The 24,276-nt window shown below is 45.2% G+C and overlaps 1 protein-coding gene across 2 annotated transcripts in view; it reads left to right on the forward strand.

Annotated features, from left to right (window-relative positions):
• The window catches only part of SPOCK1 (SPARC (osteonectin), cwcv and kazal like domains proteoglycan 1), a 555,545-nt gene that overhangs the window by 373,987 nt on the left and 157,282 nt on the right, over positions 1–24,276 (forward strand). For both annotated transcript variants that reach the window (XM_027096742.1, XM_027096746.1), the window contains one exon: positions 8,837–8,951. In XM_027096742.1, the coding sequence (XP_026952543.1) occupies positions 8,837–8,951 (115 nt within the window). The remainder of the gene's footprint in view (positions 1–8,836; positions 8,952–24,276) is intronic.

Raw genomic sequence — 24,276 nt, forward strand, 5'->3', positions numbered from 1 at the left:
GTGTTTTATAGGAATTTTAATTGCATTGAAGTGAGGAGCAGGTACAAAAGATAGACTTTATGAGCTATAGCACTCTTTTAAGTATGCCTTTTTCCTGGAAATATTTGATTTTTATTGTGCTTTTTGTATCCTCTTATTTTCTTAGGTTATGGAACTGGTCTTAAGTAATTCTGTCTCCTTTGTTCATAAATGTCTTATGAATAATTTCTGTCAATTACAATGAAATAGAACCCAAGTGCTTCACCTATTACAACATTTTAATAAATTCTGGCCATTTTGATGGATGAGAACATTAAGGCTTCTCTGTGCATGGTGTCTTGTCCCTCTACTGAGAGTTGTGACTATTCTCAGGTCCCGTTGATCATGCTGCCTGGTCCTGTCCCTTGTCACCACCAGCCATCCTGCATTTCCCCAGTGACATGGACCATATAGCTGTTTCACAAAACCCACTCACAGAAGGAATGACGAGGTTCACTTGTTCCATGTTGTTTCTTATGTCAGAGAGAGAGAGTGTTAAGTTCACTGGACATCAGCATTGCCTTGGAAAGAAACTTTGACTTTTGTATTCATTATAAAAATCATATAAGTTTATTTACACATCCAAGCAGTTGGCTTTGACTTCAGTTGGTACAGTGTTTTCTTCACAGTGAGAAGTTCTCTTAGGGATCCTGTGGGTGACATGATTCTTGGGGGAGGTGGACATGCTGCTGTTTGGCACTGTAGTCATGACTTTTACCCCCGTCATAAGCTGTTTCTGTGAGTGGTGTAGTGGCTCCAAGTATCATCTCTGGTGTGAGACTCACCTAGGTTGAAATCCAGACTTAGCAGCTGTGTGACCACAGACAAGTTACTTAACATCTCTGTGGCAATTTCCTTATTAGTAAATTCATATTAAACTGATCTGTATATCAGTTACCTCAATGGTGAATTAGAATAATGGTACATTATTTTACAGGTCGGTGGATGTTACCGTCTCTGTCAGCCCCCTGACGAGGTGATGCTTTATGTAATAAAATGCTCTTTTCTTCCCTTTTTTCCACTTAATTCTTCTCCTCTCCTCTCCTTTTTCTTCCTCTCCTCCACCCCACTTTTGAAAGGAAATCAGTTTCTTGGTGAAAACGCAGAGTGAGCGTCCTTGCTTTCACCATCCCAGAGCAGCCGGGGGAACGGGAGAAGGTGTGGGATGAGAGCTTTGAGAAAGAGCATTGACTGGCCAGGCTAATGACATTTTGTGGCCTGTGATATTGTGGCGCCTACTGTCACAGCTGCCCTAGTAGACCCGTCTGAACACGTTCGTTTCTAATGATCAGGGTGTGTAAATTAGCCATGTGGGACCTATCGGTGGTTGCTTATAATGTCTCGCTTTGCACATGAGCAAGGGATTAAAGCTCTTCCCTGCCGCTGCTATTACTTCTAGCCCAGCTTAGGGCATCCTTAACTCTTGCATCTCAGAGGCAGGAGTGCCATACTCTCACAAGGCTGGACACTTGCTCTTGCCTCCAGCGACGGTCATGACTTGTCATTGTCTCCCTGCTGTAGAGATTCTCCAGGAAGCAGGAGACTCTGCCTTTTGTGGGTAATGTTTCTAGACTACTCAGTGACAGGCTGCAGTGGTGGTGGCCCACAACCATAGGGCATCTGAATTGATTCACAACTTGTTGCAGGGATGGCCCCAGGAGATAGGGGACATTCAGGAGGATGTCCTCTGTGTGAATGGGTGGAGGTTGGGGCTGGTGCTTCTTTTCAAGGGAAGCACGATAGGAAAGGGAAAGGACATCTCCTTTGATGTAGACAGACCTGGTTTTGAGTACTGGCTTTGCCATTTATTAGCCGTGTATTGTCAGAAAGTTACTTATCTTTTTCAAATCAGTTTTCTCATCTTCACCTTCCTTTTTCACTTAATGCACCATGAACATCTACCTATGTTAATACATATAAACCTACTTCTTCCTTTATAGTAGGTGGACGGTATCTCATAAATGGACGTCTTGTAGTTAAGGTAACCATTTCCCTGTAGATGGTTCCCTGTAGATGTAGATGGTGATGGAATGAATGCTTGTGTTGAAGCCATAATCCTCACTATGGCTGTTTCTGGAGATGGAGCCTTTAAGGAAGTAATTAAGGTTAAATGAGGTCTTCAGGGTGGGACCCTGATACAGTAGGATAGGTATCATTATAAGAAGAGGTGTCAGAGAGCTTAGTCACTCTGAGTATACCTAGAGAAACCCATGTGAAGACACAGAAGGTGGTCGTCTGCAAGCCAGGAAGAGAGCACTCACCAGAAACTGACCATATTGGCACCCTGATCTCAGCCTTCCAGCCTCCAGAACTGTGAGAAGATAGGTTTCTGTTATTCAGGCCACTCAATCTCTGGTATTTTGTGGCAGTCTGAGCAGATGGATATAGATGGACCCTCAAGTTGTTTATAATTTCCCCTTATTGTAGATCATTAAGATACATGTTTTTGCTTAACACATTCACCTGCTAGGTCATTGGATGTTTCTTTTTTCCGTTCTTTCCATTTATTATTAAAATTTTCATATATATAAAAAAGTTGAGGGAACGATGTAATAAATACCTATTTACCTATGTTTAATGGTTATTATCATTTAAGGACATGGTTGAAAAACTGCCCTCCAAAAGGGCTCTTCATAGTTTATACCACCCCTTGCAAACACACGCACACGCGCGTGCGTGCACACACACACACACACACACACACACACACACACACAAATATAAGAGAGAGGATGCTTTTAGTTTTAACAGAAAGAAATGAGTCTTCAGACCCTTGGTTTGAAGGGGGAAGAAAAGGTCCCTTTCCAGGAGGGGGTATTTTTGGTCAGATGCATCGTTTTATCCCTTTGTCCTTGTCTGTCCTATGTCCCCACCCACTCCCATCTCCCAGTCCTTGGACACACACATTCAGCCTTCTATATCACTCACCTATCTGTCCTATTTAGACGCATGGCCAATAGGCCCCTTTGTTTGGCCTCAGAGAACATGGCCAACCCCTTGATTTGAAAGCTGAGATCAGTGATGGAAGATTTCCAAGCTGCCATTCTTCTATGGTTCCAGCAAAATCCTTTGGGTGGAATCTTCTGGTTTGTGTTCTGTGAGGCTCTGTCATCAGCTAGTAAACAAGCCCCTCTGGAGGGGGTGGGGGGAAGCAAGATGCATGCATGGGTTACCATGGGGACAGACGAACCGTCATAAATGTTTGGGATCTTAGCTTGACAAGGTTTTAGCAGTTTGGAGTAATTTCTTTGTCAGTCTTCCATTAAGTCACTCCTAATGAATCACTGGGAGCATTTTTGCTCTTCAGATGAACCTCACATGAGCACGATTTGGGCAGAGAGCAACGTTAAAAGGAAGAAGGAGACAACAAACAGTCATTAATTTGTCAACTCTTTGAAAATTGAGTGACCTTTTGTCAGAGGAAGTTTCCACAAGTCACAGGAGTGGACCACAAGTTCACATGGTGTTTTTGGATTAAATCTTTGCTTCTTGGTCTCACCAGGTAGCTTAATATCCCCAGGAAAAGGGGTCATGGAGGTTCCTCAAAGGAGGAAAGGGGGCACTAAGAGTTGACTGCTGGGCCCTCCACTCGACACCCCCTCTCATTTGGAGGGTACGAGTGGTGTAGAGTTTGTCTGTTCTTATCAAAGGACCAGTTTCCATGTAAAATGTGTGTAAAGGGTTCTCTCTTCCTACCGCCTCTCCACCAACTTCAGCATGGGAGGGTGTGCCATATTTGACGTCACTGTGGAACTTGGTGGCCACGCCTCCCCCGAGTCCTCATTGTGGTTTCAAGGCCCCCCATGATGATGCTGCCACTCTCTGTAGTCTCTCTCTGTAGTCGTGTCTCACACCACCCCTGCTGCAGCCTGCTGCCGGCCTGATGAAATGTTGCCATTCCCCAGACTTGCCACAATTTCTCTTACATCTAGAATGGGAGCTTCTTTATACCCAGAATGTTCTTCCTCATCCTATTACCTGGGTTAAACCCACTTTTCCATAGATAGCAGTCTGTCCAGGAGGTCTCACCTAACCCACTGAAAGGCTGGATGAGGTACCTCCCCCATCTCCCATAACATACAGACCTTACCCTCATATTGCGTGTCTCCTCTTTTGAGCTGTGAGCTTCTGGAGGGCAGGAATGACATCTCGTTCACTCTAGAAGTCCCAGCCTCCGGCCTGAAAAAATGGGCCTGCACAGAACTGATGCTCTGCAAATATTAATGGAATAAACCCAAGCATATGCCACACCCCCAGGTGACTCTCAGGGACCACAAAATGGAACATTCTCTCATCTTAGCATCTCTGAGGTGGTACCCTGCTCTGCTGTTCCAGGTATTATGACTGTTTGACAGTGAGCTTGTAGGATGTGCCCAAGACAGCAAAAAGTCTTGATTCAGAATTTTCCAATCAACGTAGCTAATTAAAAATTAACTCATACTGCAAAACAAGTTCAGAAACAATTACGATAATTAAAATATCAGTACCTTAATTGAGACCAAGCAGTGAGCTTAAAAAATAAAATTACTTTCAAAAAAAGCTTACATGAAACCTGTAATTAACTGGCTTTTGAATTTGATGTTTTTCAGCTTGACAAAGTTCTGTTTAAATTAATTCATTCTTGTTTTTTTTTCCCTTTGACAAACCTTTTCGTAAAAATTATTGAAAAAATTAATTGGACATGTATCCTGTGCCAGTTGACACTTGATTGGTTTTTGTAGGTGGGCAGGAAAGATGAAATTAACCTCCCGTGGGTATCTGCTCTGTGTTAGGCATAGTCTCTTGTTTTATTTTTTTTTTATTTTGCGGTACGCGGGCCTCTCACTGTTGTGGCCTCTCCCGTTGCGGAGCACAGGCTCCGGACGCGCAGGCTCAGCGGCCATGGCTCACGGGCCCAGCTGTTCCGCGGCATGTGGGATCTTCCCGGACCGGGGCATGAACCCGTGTCCCCTGCATCGGCAGGCGGACTCTCAACCACTGCGCCACCAGGGAAGCCCTGGTCTCTTGTCTGAGTCCACATGAGTCCTGCAGGTATTATGGTAGAAGAGGTAGAGGGGACGCAGGGCTTCGGCATCTTGTGGGGAGTGACGCGTCCTATCATCAAGCATGCGCTGGGGAAGAGAGGAACTTGGAGCGCAGTTTCCAGAAATCATTAGCGCCTTGACAAGGAAGCTTCTACCCCTGGTAACGGTTATCATGAACTCTCAGCCCTCTCTCCCTACCTCCTCACCTGCACAATTTCCCTGCACCTTATTAAAGGGCCTCTCAAATGCCACTTATTATTCTGATCTCCTATCATTTCCTCTAGAAAGTGGAGCCGCACAGCCCTGCCCAGTACAGATGTGGGTGCCTTTCAGTCACCGCGAGCCTCGGGGCTGCTGGGAGAAGTGTATTTGAGAGGCAGTATTTACATGGAAGTGGCACGCTCCTTTACCATCCTCATCCCCTTTCAATTCCAGTACTGCTGTTTTTCAAAAACAAGATGCGTCCTGGTGATTAAATAAACGCTGACAGCTTGATTTGTTACTGTTTTGTTGTGCTGTGAAGTTCATTTACTCTAAATAATTCCCATGCATGTTTGAAGTATTCAGACCCTGGTAATTAATTTTTAGCAGACTTGATTTCTATATGCAAATTGTTAAGTAAGTATGTGTATGAAGTTAAATAGCTGATGATTTTTATTTATTAGTATTTCTGGTTGGAGTTGTTTTTTGTTTTTTTAAGAAACGTTAGCCTTAAGAATTGGAGGAGCGTGATCTATAGTATTAGCCTAACGGTAGGGTGACAGATGTAGCAAGGTTGCAGAAAAAAAATTGACAGCCACGGGTCAGGTGACTCCTTTGGGGGGTTGCTGCATTTTAGAGGGGGTGGGCAGAGGGCACAACTGCCCAGGGTTGGCATCCGCACCTTCCGGGGAGCACTGGGGCCGTGTATGGCGCATCGGGGCATCCTGTGTGGTCCAGCCAGCCAGACCCCCTGGCTTCCCTTTACTTTTACTCCTTAAGTCTGAGCCTGCCCTGAAGGCCTCTCAGGAGCATGGCACATCTGGGCTCAATACTTGGTGTAAGGTGGGACCCCACATCCACCTTTTAAAGGAGACTCTAGGTGATTTTCATGCTGCTGGTGTATCGTGGTGAGGAGTTTGGGTTCTGGAGTCAACCGACCAGATGTCACATACCATCCGCCCCTCTCATCTTCTTTGTACAACGGGCACAGGAATGGCAGCCGCCGCCTTGGGTGTTTGCGAGAATTAAGTGCGGTAATCCAGTTAGAGGGCTTCGTTCACTGCCTGCATGTCAAAAGCACTGGACACGTGTGAGCTATTGTTCTGGTTATTTTGGAGGCTTATTGCTCACTCAGCGAACAAAATCCAGGCACACAACAAATAACAAACACCTATGAGGTGCTTCACAGGTTTCAGGTCTGTTCTCAGCACTTACAATGATGCATTCATTTCATCCTCTTGATAACCAAAAGTGATAGTAGGGACTGCTATTATCCCATTTCACAGAAGAGAAAATTGAAGTATAGAAGGTCAGGAAGCAGTGAAGGCAGAATTCACCTTGATCACTGGGCTCCTCCCTGCTGTGCTCAGCTGACTTACTCTCCTTGAGATTGCACTGCCCCTTGAGGCCATCTGGATCCCAGTGTGGACACTGCATGTCTGTGAAGTTGGCTGCAAAAGCAAGAAGAAGCTCAAATTTGGCAATAAATCTTGTCATATGGTCCTGCAGATTTTGAGACCCTAGGCCAGCCTGGTGTTTGCCATCTCTGAGATCTACTCCAGTGAAAATCCCAAGCGTTCTACAGCGCTTGACACCTGTCAGGAAATGCCTCACTTGGTACCTGTGGCCCAGGCTGCCAGGGATGTCTTCATCCTGTGGTGGCCAGAAGTGTGAGAAGGGGCAGTGAAGGGCCAGCATGGTCATCCTCAGCAGCCATCTGATTGTCATTCATTGTTAGCTCGGTGCTGCTTGAGTCCTGGAAAGCAAGTCACAGCTGGCTGGACTACTGCCCTGGGGTGAAGGTGGAGGGCAAAGCACAAGGAGAAGGCCACTGGCCTGAGACGCACCAGCCTCCCGGCTTCTCGTGAGGACGTCTCAGGAGGAAAGAGAGCTCCACCTGGGATCAGGAAGTTCCCGCTGCAAGCTTCTGAAAGGCCCAGCCTCGGAGGGCTCTGAGGGCAGACACAGGCCCCCAGCCACTCACTTCCCAGAGGCGAAGCCCTTAGCTTAGGAGCTCGGAGTGAGCACCCTGTCCCTGGGGCTTTAGCCTCTCTCTCTTACAGCCCATCTCCTGCTGCTAAGCCCCAGGCAGCCGGGCACATCCGCTGGGGAGTAGGCTCTGCCAGGTGACTCCCCTGGGACCATGGCCTGGGTCTCGTTGCTCACCTGACCGGCCTGAGAATACACCCTGGTTTCTGTTTGCGGAGGCTGAAGCTGCCTCAGTGGAGGGAGCCGCCCTGAGCGGTTCAAGCCCCAGAAAGAAATACCTTCGGGTGTAGTGTGTTCAGGTCCCTTGAGGAATTCCCAGCAGCCGTGGGAAGAAAATGGCATTGCGATTCTGGGCCTGGGTGGTTTGACGGGAATCCTGACTTCCTCTAAGTGCGGGGGGATCATGATTGCTGGGGGGCCCAGGGTCTGATGGGAGTCCTCCCGTTTCTTGTAGCAGTTGTCCCTGCTTGGGACGCCGATTTGTTTAACTGACGTTTGCGTGGGGAGCGTGACCTCGCCTGGCTGTGGAGAGCAGTTACGACAGGCTGGCCACCTGATCGGCTTTAGGACGCAGAGCTGGGAGATGGCACCGTTGTTTTTGTTTTGCAGAGGATTTCCTGTGGCCTCTTGTCTGCCCTGATGAGCGTGTACACCTCAACCTGTGGAGTGTTGCTTAGCCAGGGGCCCGCTGCCCTGCCTGTTCTAGGAAATGCTGCAGGGTATGATCTGCTGGCTTTGGAGACCCTTCTCCAGTGACTTGGTCGAATCAACCCCCGGCCTCATTATTTCCACCCACAAAGCCCACTTTCTAGTCAGACTAAATATCTTAGGATTGCCCAGCCACGCCTGTCTACCTTGGAGTGTGCTGGCCGCCCTGCCTAGATTGCCTGTTCTAGCTTTGCTTTCTAAAATCCTGCCCATCCCTTAAGATCCAATTCACATATTAATGCCTCATTAATCCTTGCCCCAGAAATTGATCTCTCTTTTTCTCTCAACCTCTGTTATCATGTTATATGCCTGTCATGGCCCTTATCGGATTCCCCCTTGCACAATAAATATTTCTGTGTCAGCCTTTCCCCCCACCCGTTTATGTCATAAGTTTGTCTTGTTCATCCTGAAGTTCTTCACAAAACTTAAAATGGCTTCTTTGTGCTCACAGTCCGTGTTGATGGAACTGAAGCCAAAAAACTCCGTCCTCTGGGACTTTCTGTTGTAGGAAGTAAGTAAAATTGGGCACAAAGTCATAAAAAGCAATAGCAGACAAATAAGCGAAGAGGGAAATGTGGCTTTTGGTCCGCTGAGCACACAAGATTCTAAAGGAGTTTTAAAAGTAGTTCCTGGCCAAGATGAAGACACTGAAACTCCCCAAAGCACAAAAGAATCACTCTCCTGATGTTGAAGAAAACCACGTGGAATAGACACAGAATTCCACCGCCCCCGCCCCCCACCGTGTGGGTTTTCATTCCCATCCCCGCCAGCCTAAGTAAACAGTGCAGGGTGCAAACACATGGTCTGTTTATTTCCCTCTTGTTTATTTGAGTAGAAATAGAAATTAGATTTCCCTGGAGGTCCTAACTCCTCTTTTCATGTTCTTTTTGCCTCAGCTCTGGACCCATCCAAAGACCCCTGCCTAAAGGTGAAATGCAGCCCTCACAAGGTGTGTGTGACCCAGGACTACCAGACTGCCCTGTGTGTCAGCCGTAAGCACCTGCTCCCCAGGTAAGCCGCAGGCTGTGAGGTCCTCTCCAGCCAGCAGATCTGGGGTACCTGATCTCTGGGGGACAAGGGAGAGAGGGGGAGCAGGTGTTTGTATCTGTGTCTTATATGGTACGTGGTGTAAGAACTCTTGCTGTGTGGTATGAATCTCAGTTCTCAAACACATATTTGCAAAGAGAGTTAATATCTTAGTTTCCTTTGAATCAACTTTATTTGACTCTGAGTCCTCATCTGAGCAGATGAACAGAAAATCCCTTCCTGGTGATTATGGTGGCCCTTCCTCCTCCTGGGGTGACCTCAGGATCCAGGAAGCTTCTAGCTAAGAAAACAGGGGCTGTACCTTTAGTCTTCTGGTTGCCACTGACATCCTCCCTACGATAATCCTTGGAGGTTCCTTGAGGTTGGCGGGGCTGGGGGTTGTCTGCTTCCATGCTCCATGGGGCGTGGGTGTCTTTGCCAGGCCGAGAGTACTGGTGTGGGGTTCTGCTGCCTCAAGACCACTAGGCCACCATTCCTTCTGAGAGTGTGTCTTTCTATTTCTCCAGCCCAGGGGAAGTCTCTCCCCTCCTCTTCAGGGTTGTTAAAGCCTTTGTCCCTTACTCCCCACCCATTCCCAGCATTCAGTGGGCTTAGGCTTTTACAGATGACGGAAGGAGCCTTTGAATTCAGGCTACATCTGCCTTCAGTCCTGCAGAAATACGTAAAGCAAGAACACACACACACACACACACACACACACACAGCCCCCCAATAGGCTTGCTTTTTTCTTTTTTTTTTTAACATCTTTATTGGAGTATAATTGCTTTACAATGGTGTGTTGGTTTCTGCTTCATAACAAAGTGAATCAGTTATACATATACATATATCCTCATATCTCTTCCCTCTTGCGTCTCCCTCCTACCCTCCCTATCCCACTCCTCTAGGTGGTCACAGAGCCCCTAGCTGATCTCCCTGTGCTATGGGGCTGCTTCCCACTAGCTATCTGTTTTACATTTGGTAGTATATATAAGTCCATGCCACTCTCTCACTTCATCCCAGCTTACCCTTTCCCGTCCCCGTGTCCTCAAGTCTGTTCTCTACGTCTGTGTCTTTATTCCTGTCCTGCCCCTAGGTTCTTCAGAACCATTTTTTTTTTTGATTCCGTATATATGTGTTAGCATATGGTACTTGTTTTTCTCTTTCTGGCTTACTTCACTCTGTATGACAGACTCTAGGTCCATCCACCTCACTACAAATAAATCAATTTCATTTCTTCTTATGGCTGAGTAATATTCCATTGTATATATGTGCCACATCTTCTTTATGCAATCATTAGTCGATGGACATTTAGGTTGCTTCCATGTCCTGGCTATTGTAAATAATGCTGCAATGAACATTGTGGTACATGACTCTTTGAATTATGGTTTCTAAGGGTATATACCCAGTAGTGGGATTGCTGGGTCGTATGGTAGTTCTACTTTTAGTTTTTTAAGGAACCTCGATACTGTTCTCCATAGTGGCGGTATCAATTTACATTCCCACCAACAGTGCAAGAGGGTTCCCTTTTCTTCACACCTCTCCAGCATTTATTGTTTGTAGATTTTTTTTTTTTTTTTTTTTTTTTTTTTGGTACGCGGGCCTCTCACTGTTGTGGCCTCTCCCATTGCGGAGTTCAGGCTCTGGACGCGCGGGCTCAGCAGCCATGGCTCACGGGCCCAGCCGCTCTGCGGCATGTGGGATCTTCCCGGACTGGGGCATGAACCTGTGTCTCCTGCATCGGCAGGTGGACTCTCAACCACTGCGCCACCAGGGAAGCCCTGTTTTTAGATTTTTTGATGATGGCCATTCTGACTGGTGTGAGGTGATACCTCATTGTAGTTTTGATTTGCATTTCTCTAATGATTAGTCACGTTGAGCATCCTTTCATATGTTTTCAGGCAATCTGTATATCTTCTTTGGAAAAATGTCTATTTAGGTCTTCTGCCCATTTTTGGATTGGGCTGTTTGTTTTTTTGATATTGAGCTGCATGAGCTGCTTGTAAATTTTGGAGATCAATACTCTGTCTGTTGCTTCATTTGCAAATATTTTCTCCCATTCTGAGGGTTGTCTTTTCCTCTTGTTTATGGTTTCCTTTGCTGTGTGAAAGCTTTTACATTTCATTAGGTCCCATTTGTTTATTTTTGTTTTTATTTCCATTACTCTGAAGAGGTGGGTCAAAAAGGATCTTGCTGTGATTTATGTCATAGAATGTCTGCCTATGTTTTCCTCTAAGAGTTCTATAGTGTCTGGCCTTATATTTAGGTCTTTAATCCATTTTGAGTTTATTTTCGTGTATGGTGTTAGGGAGTGTTCTAATTTCATTCTTTTACATGTAGCTGTCCAGTTCCGCCAGCACCACTTATTGAAGAGGCTGTCTTTTCTCCATTGTATATTCTTGCCTCCTTTATCAAAAATAAGGTGACCATACATGCATGGGTTTATCTCTGGGCTTTCTATCCTGTCCCACTGATCCATATTTCTGTTTTCATGCCAGTACCATACTGTCTTGATTACTGTAGCTTTGTAGTATAGTCTGAAGTCAGGGAGCCTGATTCCTCCAGCTGTGTTTTTCTTTCTCCAGTTTGCTTTGGCTATTCGAGGTCTTTTGTGTTCTCATACAAATTGTGCAATTTTTTGTTCTAGTTCTGTGAATAATGCCAGTGGTAGTTTGATAGGGATTGCATTGCATCTGTAGATTGCTTTGGGTAGTATAGTCATTTTCACAATGTTGATTCTTCCAATCCAAGAACATGGTATATCTCTAATTCTGTTTGTATCATATTTAATTACTTTCATCAGTGTCTTATAGTTTTCTGCATACAGGTCTTTTGTCTCCTTAGGTAGGTTTATTCCTAGGTATTTTATTCATTTTGTTGCAGTGGTAAATGGGAGTGTTTCCTTAATTTCTCTTTCAGATTTTTCATCTTTAGTGTATAGGAATGCAAGAGATTTCTGTGCATTAATTTTGTATCCTGCTACTTTACCAAATTCATTGATTAACTCTAGTAGTTTTCTGGTAGCATCTTTAGGATTCTCTATGTATAGTATCATGTCATCTGCAAACAGTGATAGCTTTACTTCTTCTTTTCTGATTTGGATTCCTTTTATTTCCTTTTCTTCTCTGATTGCCATGGCTAAAACTTCCAAAACTATGTTGAATAATAGTGGTGAGAGTGGGCAACCTTGTCTTGTTCCTGATCTTAGTGGAAATGGTTTCAGTTTTTCATCATTGAGAATGATGTTGGCTCTGGGTTTGTCATATATGGCCTTTATTATGTTGAGGTAAGCTCCCTCTCTGCCTACTTTCTGGAGGGTTTTTATCATAAATGGGTGTTGAATTTTGTTGAAAGCTTTTTCTGCATCTGTTGAGATGATCAGGTGGTTTTCATCCTTCAATTTGTTAATAGGGTGTATCACATTGATTGATTTGCATATATTGAAGAATCCTTGAATTCCTCGGATAAACCCCATTCGAGCATGGTGTATGATCCGTTTAATGTGCTGTTGGATTCTGTTTGCTAGTGTTTTGTTGAGGATTTTTGCATCTATGTTCATCAGTGATATTTACCTGTAGTTTTCTTTCTTTGTGACATCTTTGTCTGGTTTTGGTATCAGGGTGATGGTGGCCTCATAGAATGAGTTAGGGAGTGTTCCTCCTTCTGCAATTTTTTGGAAGAGTTTGAGAAGGGTGGGTGTTAGCTCTTCTCTAAATGTTTGATAGAATTCTCCTGTGAAGCCGTCTGGTCCTGGGCTTTTGTGTGTTGGAAGATTTTTAATTACAGTCTCGATTTCAGTGCTTGAGATTGGTCTGTTCATATTTTCTATTTCTTCCCGGTTCAGTCTCAGAAGGTTGTGCTTTCCTAAGAATGTGTCCATTTCTTCCAGGTTGTCCATTTTATTGGCATATAGTTGCTTGTAGGAATCTCTCATGATCCTTTGTATTTCTGCAGTGTCAGTTGTTAATTCTCCTTTTTCATTTCTAATTCTGTTGATTTGAGTCTTCTCCCTTTTTTTCTTGGTGAGTCTGGCTAATGGTTTCTCAATTTTGTTTATCTTCTCAAAGAACCAGCTTTTAGTTTTATTGATCTTTGCTGTTGTTTCATTCATTTCTTCTTCATTTATTTCTGATCTGATCTTTATGATTTCTTTCCTTCTGCTAACTTTGTGGGGGTTTTTTGTTCTTCTTTCTCTAATTGCTTTAGGTGTAAGGTTAGGTTGTTTATTTGAGATGTTTCTTGTTTTTTGTGGTAGGATGGTACTGGTATAAACTTCCCTCTTAGAACTGCTTTTGCTGCATCCCATAGGTTTTGGGTTGTCGTGTTTTCATTGTCATTTGTTTCTAGGTATTTTTTGATTTCCTCTTTGATTTCTTCAGTGCTCTCCTGGTTATTTAGTAGTGTATTGTTTAGCCTCCATGTGTTTGTATTTTCCACAGACTTTTTCCTGTAATTGATATCCAGTCTCATAGCGTTGTGGTCAGAAAAGATACTTGATATGTTTTCAATTTTCTTAAATTAGCCAAGGTTTGATTTGTGACCCAAGATATGATCTATCTTGGAGGATGTCCCATGAGCACTTGAGAAGAAAGTGTATTCTGTTGTTTGGGTATGGAATGTCCTATAAATATCAATTAAGTCCATCTTGTTTAATGTATCATTTAAAGCTTGTGTTTCATTATATATTTTCATTTTGGATAATCTGTCCATTGGTGAGAGTGGGGTGTTAATGTCTCCTACTATGATTGTGTTACTGTCGATTTCCCCTTTTATGGCTGCTAGTATTTGCCTTATGTATTGAGATGCTCCTATGTTGGGTGCATAAAGATTTACAATTGTTGTATCTTCTTCATGGATTGAACCCTTGATCATTACGTAGTGTCCTTCTTTATCTCTTGTAATAGCCTTTATTTTAAAGTCAATTTTGTCTGATATGAGAATTGCTACTCCAGCTTTCTTTTGATGTCCATTTGCATGGGATATCTTTTTCCCTCCCCTCACTTTTATCTGTATGTGTCCCTAGGTCTGAAGTGGGTCTCTTGTACACAGCATAAATATGAGTTTTGTTTCTGTGTCCATTCAGCCAGTCTGTGTCTTTTGGTTGGAGAATTTAATCCAGTTATATTTAAGGTAATTATCGATATGTATGTTCCTATTACCATTTTCTTAATTGTTTTGGGTTTGTTATTCTAGGTCTTTTCCTTCTGTTGTGTTTCCTGCCTAGAGAAGTTCCTTTAGCATTTGTTGTAAAGCTGGTTTGGTGGTGCTGAATTCTCTTAGCTTTTGCTTGTCCATAAAGGTTTTCATTTCTCCATCGAAACTGAATGAGATCCTTGCTGGGTAGAGTAATGTTGGTTGTAGGTTTTTCCCTTTCATCACTTTAAATATGTTCTACCACTCCCTTCTGGCTCGCAGAGTTTCTGCTGAAAGATCAGCTGTTAAGCTTATGTGGATTCACTTGTATATTATTTGTTGCTTTTCCCTTGCTGCTTTTAATATTTTTTCTTTGTATTTAATTTTTGATAGTTTGATTAATATGTGTCTTGGCGTGTTTCTCCTTGGATTTATCCTCTGCAGGACTCTCTGTGCTTCCTGGACTTGATTGATTATTTCCTTTCCCACATTAGAGAAGTTTTCAACTATAATCTCTTCAAATATTTTTAGTCCCTTTCTTTTTCTCTTGTTCTTTTGGGACCCTTATCAATTTGAATGTTGGTGCATTTAATGTTGTCCCAGAGGTCTCTAAGACTGTCCTCAATTCTTTTCATTCTTTTTTCTTTATTCTGCTCTGCAGTAGTTTTTTCCACTATTTTGTCTTCCAGGTCAGTTATCCATTCTTCTGCCTCAGTTATTCTGCTATTGATTCCTTCTAGAGAATATTTAATGTAATTTATTGTGTTGTTCATCATTGTTTGTTTGCTCTTTAGTTCTCTGAGGTCCTTGTTTAACGTTTCTTGTATTTTCTCCATTCTATTTCCAAGATTTTGGATCATCTTTACTATCATTTTTCTGAATTCTTTTTCAGGTAGACTGCCTGTTTCCTCTTCAGTTGTTTGTTCTGGTGGGTTTTTGCCTTGCTCCTTCACCTGCTGTGTGTTCCTCTGTCTTCTCATTTTGCTTAACTTACTATGTTTGGGGTCTCCTTTTCACAGGCTGCAGGTTCGTAGTTCCCATTGTTTTTGTTGTCTGCCCCCAGTTGCTAAGTTTGTTTCAATGGGTTTTGTAGGCTTCCTGGTGGAGGGGACTTGTGCCTCTGTTCTGGTGGATTAGGCTGGATCTTGTGTTTCTGGTGGGCACTACCACATACGGTGGTGTGTTTTGGGGTGTGTGTGACCTTGTTATGATTTTAGGCAGCATCTCTGCTAATGCATGGGGTTGTGTTCCAGTCTTGCTAGTTGTTTGGCATAGGGTGTCCAGTACTGTAGCTTGCTGATTGTTGAGTGGAGCTGGGTCTTAGCATTGAGATGGAGATCTCTGGGAGAGCTTTTACCTTTTGATATTATGCTGAGCTGGGAGGTTTCTGGTGGACCAGTGTCCTGAACTCGGCTCTCCCACCTTAAAGGCACAGGCCTGACACCCGGCCGGAGCACCAAGACCCTGTTAGCTGCGTGGTTCCCCACCCCTCCTCGAAGCTCCTTTTGGATTTGCTCACGCTTCTTTGTTGGAGAGTCCTGGACTCTAGGCTTGCTTTAAGAATGGAGTTGGGTGGGGTGGGGGTGGGAGAAAGGTGATTTTAGTGTCATTTTCGCCCTTCTCCCTTTACTACCTGTACGATGGAGAGGTGTTGCGATGGGCATTAGAGTTACACACACTTAGATATGGCGACTTTCTCTGCTATTCACCTGCACTGCACCATAACCTTAGGCAAAGAAAGCAGCCTTTCTGGAACTCAATTCCCACTGAAATCTGCCTCCCTATAACTTGCTCTTTGGTTCCAGTTTGATCCTGGGACCATGCAGATTGGGTGCTGTCCCACCTCTTAGTTCTTTATTTTATTTTATTTTTTAAAAATAAATTTATTTATTTATTTATTTTTGGCTCTGTTGGGTCTTTGTTGCTGCATGCGGGCTTTTCTCTAGTTGCATCGGGTGGGAGCTACTCTTCATTGTGGTGCGCAGGCTTCTCATTGTGGCGGCTTCTCTTGTTGTGGAGCACAGGCTCTAGGCGTGCGGGCTTCAGTAGTTGTGGCACATGGGCTCGGTAGTTGTGGCTCGCGGGTTCTAGCGTGCGGTGCAGTAGTTGTGGTGCACGGGCTTAGCTGCTCCACAGCATGTGGGATCTTCCCGGACCAGGGCTTGAACCCGCGTCCCCTGCATTGGCAGGCAGATTCTTAACCACTGCGCCACCAGGGAAGTCCCAACCACCTCTTACTTCTTGATGTCTGAGCAGTTCTTGCCCGTTTGGCTGCCCCTCTTGGGACACACTTTAATATACCTCAGTCCTGTCCATGGTTTCCACAGAACGTGTGTGGGGAGCTCCCATCCTTGACATTGTGGTCCAGCAGAGAATCAGCACCCGGGGAGTAGCCTGACAGCATGGAGCAGAGCCCCTGCCCACTCTGCCCCTGCAAACCTGGCACTGCAGCAACAGACCTAGTCTCTGTGGTCACCTCAACATAGTCAAGCTTTGTCTCCATAAAAATGAGATTCGAGGTATTGTAATGTGCTTTGTTCTTCCCCCAGGCTGGAGTGTTCTCCCTGGAAGCAAAGATAGATCTCACCCCTGAAACCTAGCATATGCCAGGCATTGTGCTCAGAACCTGCATCCTTGAATTCCTTCATCCATTTTGCCAAGTTGGTACTTATTTTTGTCTTCATTCTAAAATGAGAGAACTGAGGCAGAGAGAGGAGTCAGTCATTTGCTTGTATATCTAGTAAGTGGCAGCCATGATTCAAACCCAGGACCTTCGAGCTCCAAAGCTTATGTTTTTTGTCAGTACCATGTTTTGGCCTCGTCGTTCTATCCATTCATTCCTTGTCATTTAACAAAAAGGTACTGAGTACCTACTATGTGCCAGGCCTGTGTTAGGCCCTGAGGCTACAGAGGTAAACAAGAGACCCTATTCCTACCCTCAAGAAAAATCAAGTTCACTGCAGAGTGGGATGTGAAAAACATTTGTTGTTGTTGTTGTTATTCAAAAATACTTTTAAGGCATGCATACTCTGAAAAAACTCTCCTAGATTCTCCTGCCACACATGACTTCTTCCTTCTCTGAAGGAGGGAAGATGTGGCCTCTTTTGCAGCAAATACCATATACTCTTTGGAAAAGTGCTGTATTGTTCAGCCATGTGGTTTTGTGTGTGTTTGTGTGTGTGTGTGTGTGTGTGTGTGTGTGTGTATAACACGGATAGTCCATTGCCTGTTTCCTTCTAGAATACAGCCCTTTCTATAAGTCCCAGACAAGAGATTTTTATTTATAAGCTCAAATCTGTTTGAGACAGAGGCAGCAACCTCACTGGTATTTGGGCATATCCAGGTGTCAGTGGTGTTTCTCTGGGCATGCCTTGTTTCTGTGTTGGAAGCACCACCACTTTTTTGCTTGTGTTGGAAGCGTAATTCTCATCTCTTGCATCTCCTGGTGGCCACAGAATTACAGTGGTTAAGAGCATAGATTTGGGAATGACAGCATTCTAAGCTCATTTCCGGGCTGGCTACTTTCTAGCTATGTGACCTTGGCAAGTTACTTGACCTTTCTGAATCTGGGCTTCCTTAGCTGTAAAATGGGTTTAATGAAAGTACTTACCCCTTTCCTCTTTACCATTTGCTGGGATACATCCGTTAGTAATTCTTGCAGAGAGGGTTTACCAGTGGTTAAGCTTTGCTAATCCTTTGCTTAGGACGTTTTGTATGTATTTCATTTTGTGAGAGGTCAGTAAGATGGAGGGGTGTAAGGTACGTAGTCCATAATGTCACATAATGACAACCAGCCTTACAATTACTAAAACAATTATGGTAAGAGGTATATTATTGTCTGATTCATTCTGGAAGGTCAGCCAGAAAACCCTCAATTTGCATGCTCCTGAGAAAAAGTAGCTCACTCCAGGGGCCCTGCCCACTTTCTTGTTCTGCCCTTTGGAGTTTCTTCCCGAGGAAGCCTGCTGCCCGCTTTGTGATTCACAGCACGTGAGGACTTGGAAGAAGATGACATTCCTGATGATAGGTACCCTTCATTCACTGGAAAAACAGCTCACAGAGGAGGCTTTGACTGAGGGGCGTGCCCACTCTGCCATCAGGATTTGGGCGGTGGCCTGCACCGGCGAGAGGCTCTACAATGGTGGTGGCTGTAGTTGTGGGTCTAGCCTTCCCCCTCCCTCCCTCTGGGAGGCCGAATTACTCAGCCCGTACCAGCCCAGTGCACACCTCTTCTTAGAGTCCTGGACCCCTTCCCACATGAAACATCTGTCCTTCCTCATTATACTTTAGGGGTCGCCTCTGACCAGGGAGGCCATGTTGACAATTCTATTTATTCATCCATCAGGGAAGTAATGTTTCTCTCTGTGAAACATCTGCAAGCAATCCCATCAGCCAGTCTGGCCTCTGCAGCCGCTCGAGAGGTAAATCCCGCCCGCCAGACAGTCAGGAGCGCACACACGTGGAGAGGCAGCGGGGTCGGCCTGGGGCTGCTCGTACGGCTACAGATTTGGGCTGTCTTTGCAAGCGGACTGAGACAGGAGGACAGTAAGCGCACCCGTGGGAGAATTTCATTAGCTTTCTTCGCCCTCGGAGGTGGAGTGAGTGGAGAAGCGGTTTGACACGTGGGTCTGTGGCTACACAGTGTCAGGGCGGCTGGACGAGCAACTTCATTGGGGGACCACGTGGGGCACCTCCCCCCAAGCCCTGCTGGAACGCTCCCCCTTTATTAGAATGGCATTTGGGTTTGTAGCTGGTTTCACTGAGAGGCTTCAGCTAAACTCACATTCCCTTTGGAGGATTCTCTTTGGACGTTCTCTGTTTCATCTTTTCCTGCTATTGAGCAGTATTGAGCAGGGTTGGGAGAGGGTAAATTCTTGGAAGCTTTTTCGTCTTTTAGGTGCTCCAAGGGGGCCATTTATACACTTAAGAGCAGTGTGAAGGCAGCCTGGAGTCACGAAGCCTTCTCTCAAATGACTTTTTCTTAATATTCTAATTTATTGTTGATATCAGAGTAGTTGATGCTCATTAGAGAAAACACTGAGAGTGTAGACAAGCAAAAAGAAACAGGAAATAGGCGATGGTCACGTAATCTAAAAGCAGGAATTAAAATATTCCAGCACAGGCTTCCCTGGTGGTGCCGTGGTTGAGAGTCCGCCTGCCGATGCAGGGGACACGGGTTCGTGCCCCGGTCTGGGAAGATCCCACATGCAGCAGAGCGGCTAGGCCCGTGAGCCATGGCCGCTGAGCCTGCGCGTCCGAGCCTGTGCTCCGCAACAGGAGAGGCCACGACAGTGAGAGGCCCGAGTACCAAAAAAAAAAAAAACCAAAAGTAACAACTTTGATCTTCAAAAGACACTGTTAGACTAATAAAAGGACAGGCCACACTGGGAGAAAATATTTGCAAAACATATGCCCAACAAAAGGTTTGTTTCTAGAATATGTAACGAAAGCATATGTCTATATAAAGACTCACAAATGTTCATAGCAGCTTTACTTGTAATAACTGGAGGCTGGAAACAACCCAAATGTCCATCAACAGGTGAACAGATAGCAAGTTGTGGTATATTCATTGCAATGGATTAATACTCAACAGTTAAAAAAGAATAAGCTATTGATACATGCTGTAACATGGACGAATCTTACAATTATTATGTTGAGTGAAAGAAGACAAAAATGTATATTGTATGAGTTTCATTTACATGAAATTTTAGTGGGTATAAGCTAACCTATGGTGACAGAAAACAGATCTTTGTCTCGGGGAGCAGGTCATTGGGATGCCTGAGCATTCTTTAATGCTTGATATTACAAAATGGACCTTAGGGTAACAGTTAAGTCAGACTCTGCTCTTAGATGCCAAAGGTCCTATTGGCAAATGGCTCTGTTTGGGGAAGAAGAGTTTTTAATGCAGCAATGTGTTACCCTTTCTGACTTAAGTTTTAAAAATATTCTCTTAGCTCTTCTTAAAGAAAATACCCTCTTAGGGGGTGATTTATGGAAAAAATGGACAGAAGCTGACACTACCTGCAGAGGGATCTGCTCTTAGGAATTCGCTGCCGGGGGGATGGCTCGTTCTGATTTATTGTTCTGGGTGGGCGAGAGATGGGGAGGGCTTCTCCCTACAGAGCGCTGAACATCGATTTTACCTCTCTGTTGCCATTGATTTTCATTTGGAGAATGGAAAATTGAAGCATTTGTTTTAAGCCTTCCATATAAGCTACATTCTCAAATTCTGCACGTGCATTGTGACTGGGAGGAAAGGATGTCAGGATGGGACTTTCGGTGTCTGAGTGTGCCCTTGGAAGCCTTCTGGGAGCAGTGGGAACTAATCTGTTTTTAAATAAGGAGCCAACAGCTGGTCTTCCCAATGGGCCAGGCCTTCTAACGTAATGGCCCTTTATCTCTACTTCCTAATTATCTGGAATAACAACGAATTCTCTGCACCAGTGAAGAATTCAGATCCAGTCGAGGCTGGCAGTGCAGTAGACCAGTCGGAGAGCTCTCAGTCTTTTATGTGAACGTGAAAAAAGGAATCAAAGTGTCTGAGGTCAGAGAGAATTACATCACAGAATGTGCCTCAAATACGAAACACTCAGAGGATATTTGAAAGGATGACGGTTATTTCATCTCAGTTTTGTTTTACAACAAAGCACTGCCTCCTGCTACAGAGGCTTTGAACAGGTCGATTATACACATACGCCTGTCTCAGTTTGGGAGACACACGGCCACGTGGAAGGTGGGTGAGTCCTAGGCTTTCTGGTGCTTCGCAATTCAAGGCGTTGTTTCCAATTATTGTGATAATGCGCACATCCCTTGCTACGATTTTATATGTGTATAGCTCATACCCTTTCTCCGAGGGGCCTTTGAATTGCCTTGCGTTCTGTGCTAACCTCGAGGGATCTTCGTTTGCCATCTTCTCTGGGTAACGTGCTGATGAGGGCTTGGTGCTATTTCTAGGCTACTTGTGGAATTAGTGCAGCTGAGTTTTCAGTTTGGGCCAACTTCTGAGTCAGTCACCTTTCTAAACAGAGAAACCACCACTGTGGTCTGTTGTATTGCAAATACCTACCACTGGGCACTGAGGGAAACATAGGGAGAGTGGTTGGTTCCAGAGCTGCCACTCGCTGACCACCTACCATGTTAGGCTCACTTAGCAGAAGCATCCTTGCTGATTTCCCACAGCAGTCTGTAGGTCTGTATTATGATCCCCATTTTACAGATGGGACTACTGAGGTTCCATAAGGAATTCCCTTGGTTGCACAGGGCCGTAAGGGGTAGGTTTGGAACCAGAATGGAGGGATGCCATACAGCCTCCTCTGCTGCAGAGCTATGGGTATGAGCTCTCCCTGGCTGCTTTTGCCTGCAGTGCTGCACCAGCCCACCAGCCAATCTGTTCCTGATCCTAGATGCCCGTGACACATAGGCCTGGGACCGTGTCTCCTAACTCTTGCCCCTTACAGAGCGATTGGTGAGGGCCCGGGTATTAACCCCATTTCTTCCTTTCTGTGCCAAAAGCAATAATTCTGGATGCACTATTTCCCTTTGTGGTTTTTCCAAAAGCAGTCATTCAAACCACATGTCACTTAAACATAGAGATATTTAATTACTTTCAACCGCAGTCATTTTTTTTTTTTTTTTTAAAGAACAGAAGGACTCTATGCCTCTGCCCGTGAGGACCCAGCTGCTTCTGAGGCCTTCACTGAGCAAGGTTTCACAGCTCAAGCAAGCCAGTTACCTACTCTCTGCCTTTATTTTCCTCTCTGAAGCTGAGGGTGTTGATTAGACGAGCTTGAGGACCAAAGCAGCAGAGAGTAGAAAACAATTCATAACGGAGGTGTGAATAATTGTGTGGAATTTGTAGTCCCCTGGAGCAGGGGAGAGGAGTGAGAGGCAGATCTTACATTGGAAGGCAAATTCACTAGGCAAGTTTTATAAATGCATTTAAAATATATTAAAATCACGACTGCCAGTGAAATGTCCCAGACTCATATCTTGCCCTGCCTTGGTTTCCTTTCATTTTTTTTTTTTTAACATCACACTTCCGGTGCCAAAGCAGTGTCACGTCTGAAGACGAGAGTGGATGAGGGCAGGGTTACCTGGCGAGGCCTCCTGGTCTGTCTCGTGGCCTTCTGCCTGGCTGGGCAGTTTCTGGGTGAGTCTCTCTAGGATCAGAGCCTCTGCCCTGCTAGCATCCTCTCCAGCATCCTCCGCCAGTCTGCCATCTCTGCCTCCTGGGCTGCGCTGCTGGAGCGGGGCCTCCTTCCAGAGGGGGCAGTTCAGTTTCTAATGGACCCCAAAGCACTGGATCCTTGTCTTTTTTTTTTTTTTTTTTTTTTTTTTTTGAACCAGGTACTATCTGGAGGAGATGGAGAATGTTTTGTGGTGGAATTCTCAGAAGGTGCCTGTGCCCAGATGCAAAGCTGCTGGAGGGCTAGTGAGCCAAGCATCTGTGGAGATGGGAGTGGCTGTGACAGGGACTGATCGAACGCCGCTCTCATTTCCTCCCCGTCTCTGTTAGAAAGCATTGAGTGTACCACCCTGCTCTGTGGTTCTGCCCCAGATCACTAGGCTGCAGTTGCTGTGCTTCCTGGTGCCCCTGCATGTTAAGGAATGCACGGAGTGGCATGTTTTACGCATCAAATTGAGATGGATTAGAAAGAGGAGGTTAAGGGGGGTGTGCAGGTTTTGGAGAGGTCATTGTAAGGCATGATTTCCACCAGGGCTCAAGGCTTGCTGGGTGGCGCACGGGTGTGAATCGTTTTATGAGCACACCTGCCCTTAAGCATAAGGAAGCAGACAAGCTCCAGTCCCCTGCAACTCCCCGAAGTTGTGTGTTGCCTGCACATTCTGGGCCACTTTCCAGGATCCAGGGAGAGCAGTGTCCTGGTGTCCAGGGGAGCAAGGCCGGTGTGGCCTCGGGACACATCATCTTCTTCTACAGAAGTGATCTGATTGATTTTTCCCCTTTCACTTACTTCTGTTTTAATTTTCTTAAACTTCTTTCCTTCACCTTTGTTATTAATAAATCTACTGTGGCTCACTTGCTGCTCTGCCGAAACTCATCAAGATCCCAACTCACGGGTTTCCAGTTTAGACATTTTGCATCAGATTAATTCAACCAATGAACCGTGAAAGACATTCTTGATGGATATCAGGCGCCAGAGTAGGGCCTATCTGGGGCACCGACCATGAGGGTTCTGGGGCCAGAAAATGGACTCGGGATGATTTAGATGTGCATCCGAGGCTGTCTGTAGGTGTGCTTTTGTTTTAAATAGCAGGTTCTCAAGCTAATATCCTGTCTTTAATGTCCCTCACAGAGGGGATGGGCAGCCGGCAAGGCCTTCCGTGAACAGAGGGACAGGAGAGATGAAAGTTAATTAGTCTGGGGACCTTGGTACCTTTCCAAGGCGCACTCTTAAGTGATGTTGTTCATGGGTACACACTGAAATGAATGTGGCTGTCTTACTGAAGAGTGAAAGGCCCCTCTTCCGGACTGTCATTTCCGTGGTCCTGCTGCAGCTGGGGTGCTGGGGTGTCCTGCTTCCCATTTACCTGACATGAGAGAGGAGGCTCTGGCTCAAACCTCCATGGCTATGAGGATTCCCAAGTGGAGGGCAAAGCGTCGGGGCTCCCCTCCGGCCTGGAACTAGTGTCCTTCTCTTGGCGGGTACCAGGGAGGCCATCTGTGAAGGCGATGGTGATGAAGGGCTTTTGGGCTTGAGTCCATCCTGTCATCACATTGGCAGGACTGGTTCTCAGAAAGGGGCTCCCATGCACTGCTGATGGTGGGTTAAATGTCATTCATTCAGACTTCACGAAGTTGGGGTCTGCGATCATTTCTTAAACAAGTGTTTATGGTGCTTTCCACTTGCCAGACACTGCTGTGTGTTTGGAATTCTGTGATGAATGGACACAGTCTACCCTTGTGGAGATTAAAGTCTGTTGGAAAAGACGGGTATAAAGAAAGTATCATATAAATTGTGCTATGCGTTAAGTAGGATAAGAGCAGGATGCCATAAGAGAGGGTCACTTTAGGTTGGTTGAAGGGGGTGAAAGGTGAAAGGTGCCAGGTGGGGAGAAGGTACAGAGTAAGGAGAAGTGTTTTTTTTTTTTTTTATATATATATATATATTGGAGTATAATTGCTTCACAATACTGTGTTAGTTTCTGTTGCACAGCAAAG

This window comes from Aethalodelphis obliquidens, unplaced genomic scaffold, assembly GCF_003676395.1.
Source record: "Aethalodelphis obliquidens isolate GAN/ISIS:26980383/991018 unplaced genomic scaffold, ASM367639v1 scaffold4, whole genome shotgun sequence".
Classification (NCBI taxonomy): Eukaryota; Metazoa; Chordata; class Mammalia; order Artiodactyla; family Delphinidae; genus Aethalodelphis; species Aethalodelphis obliquidens.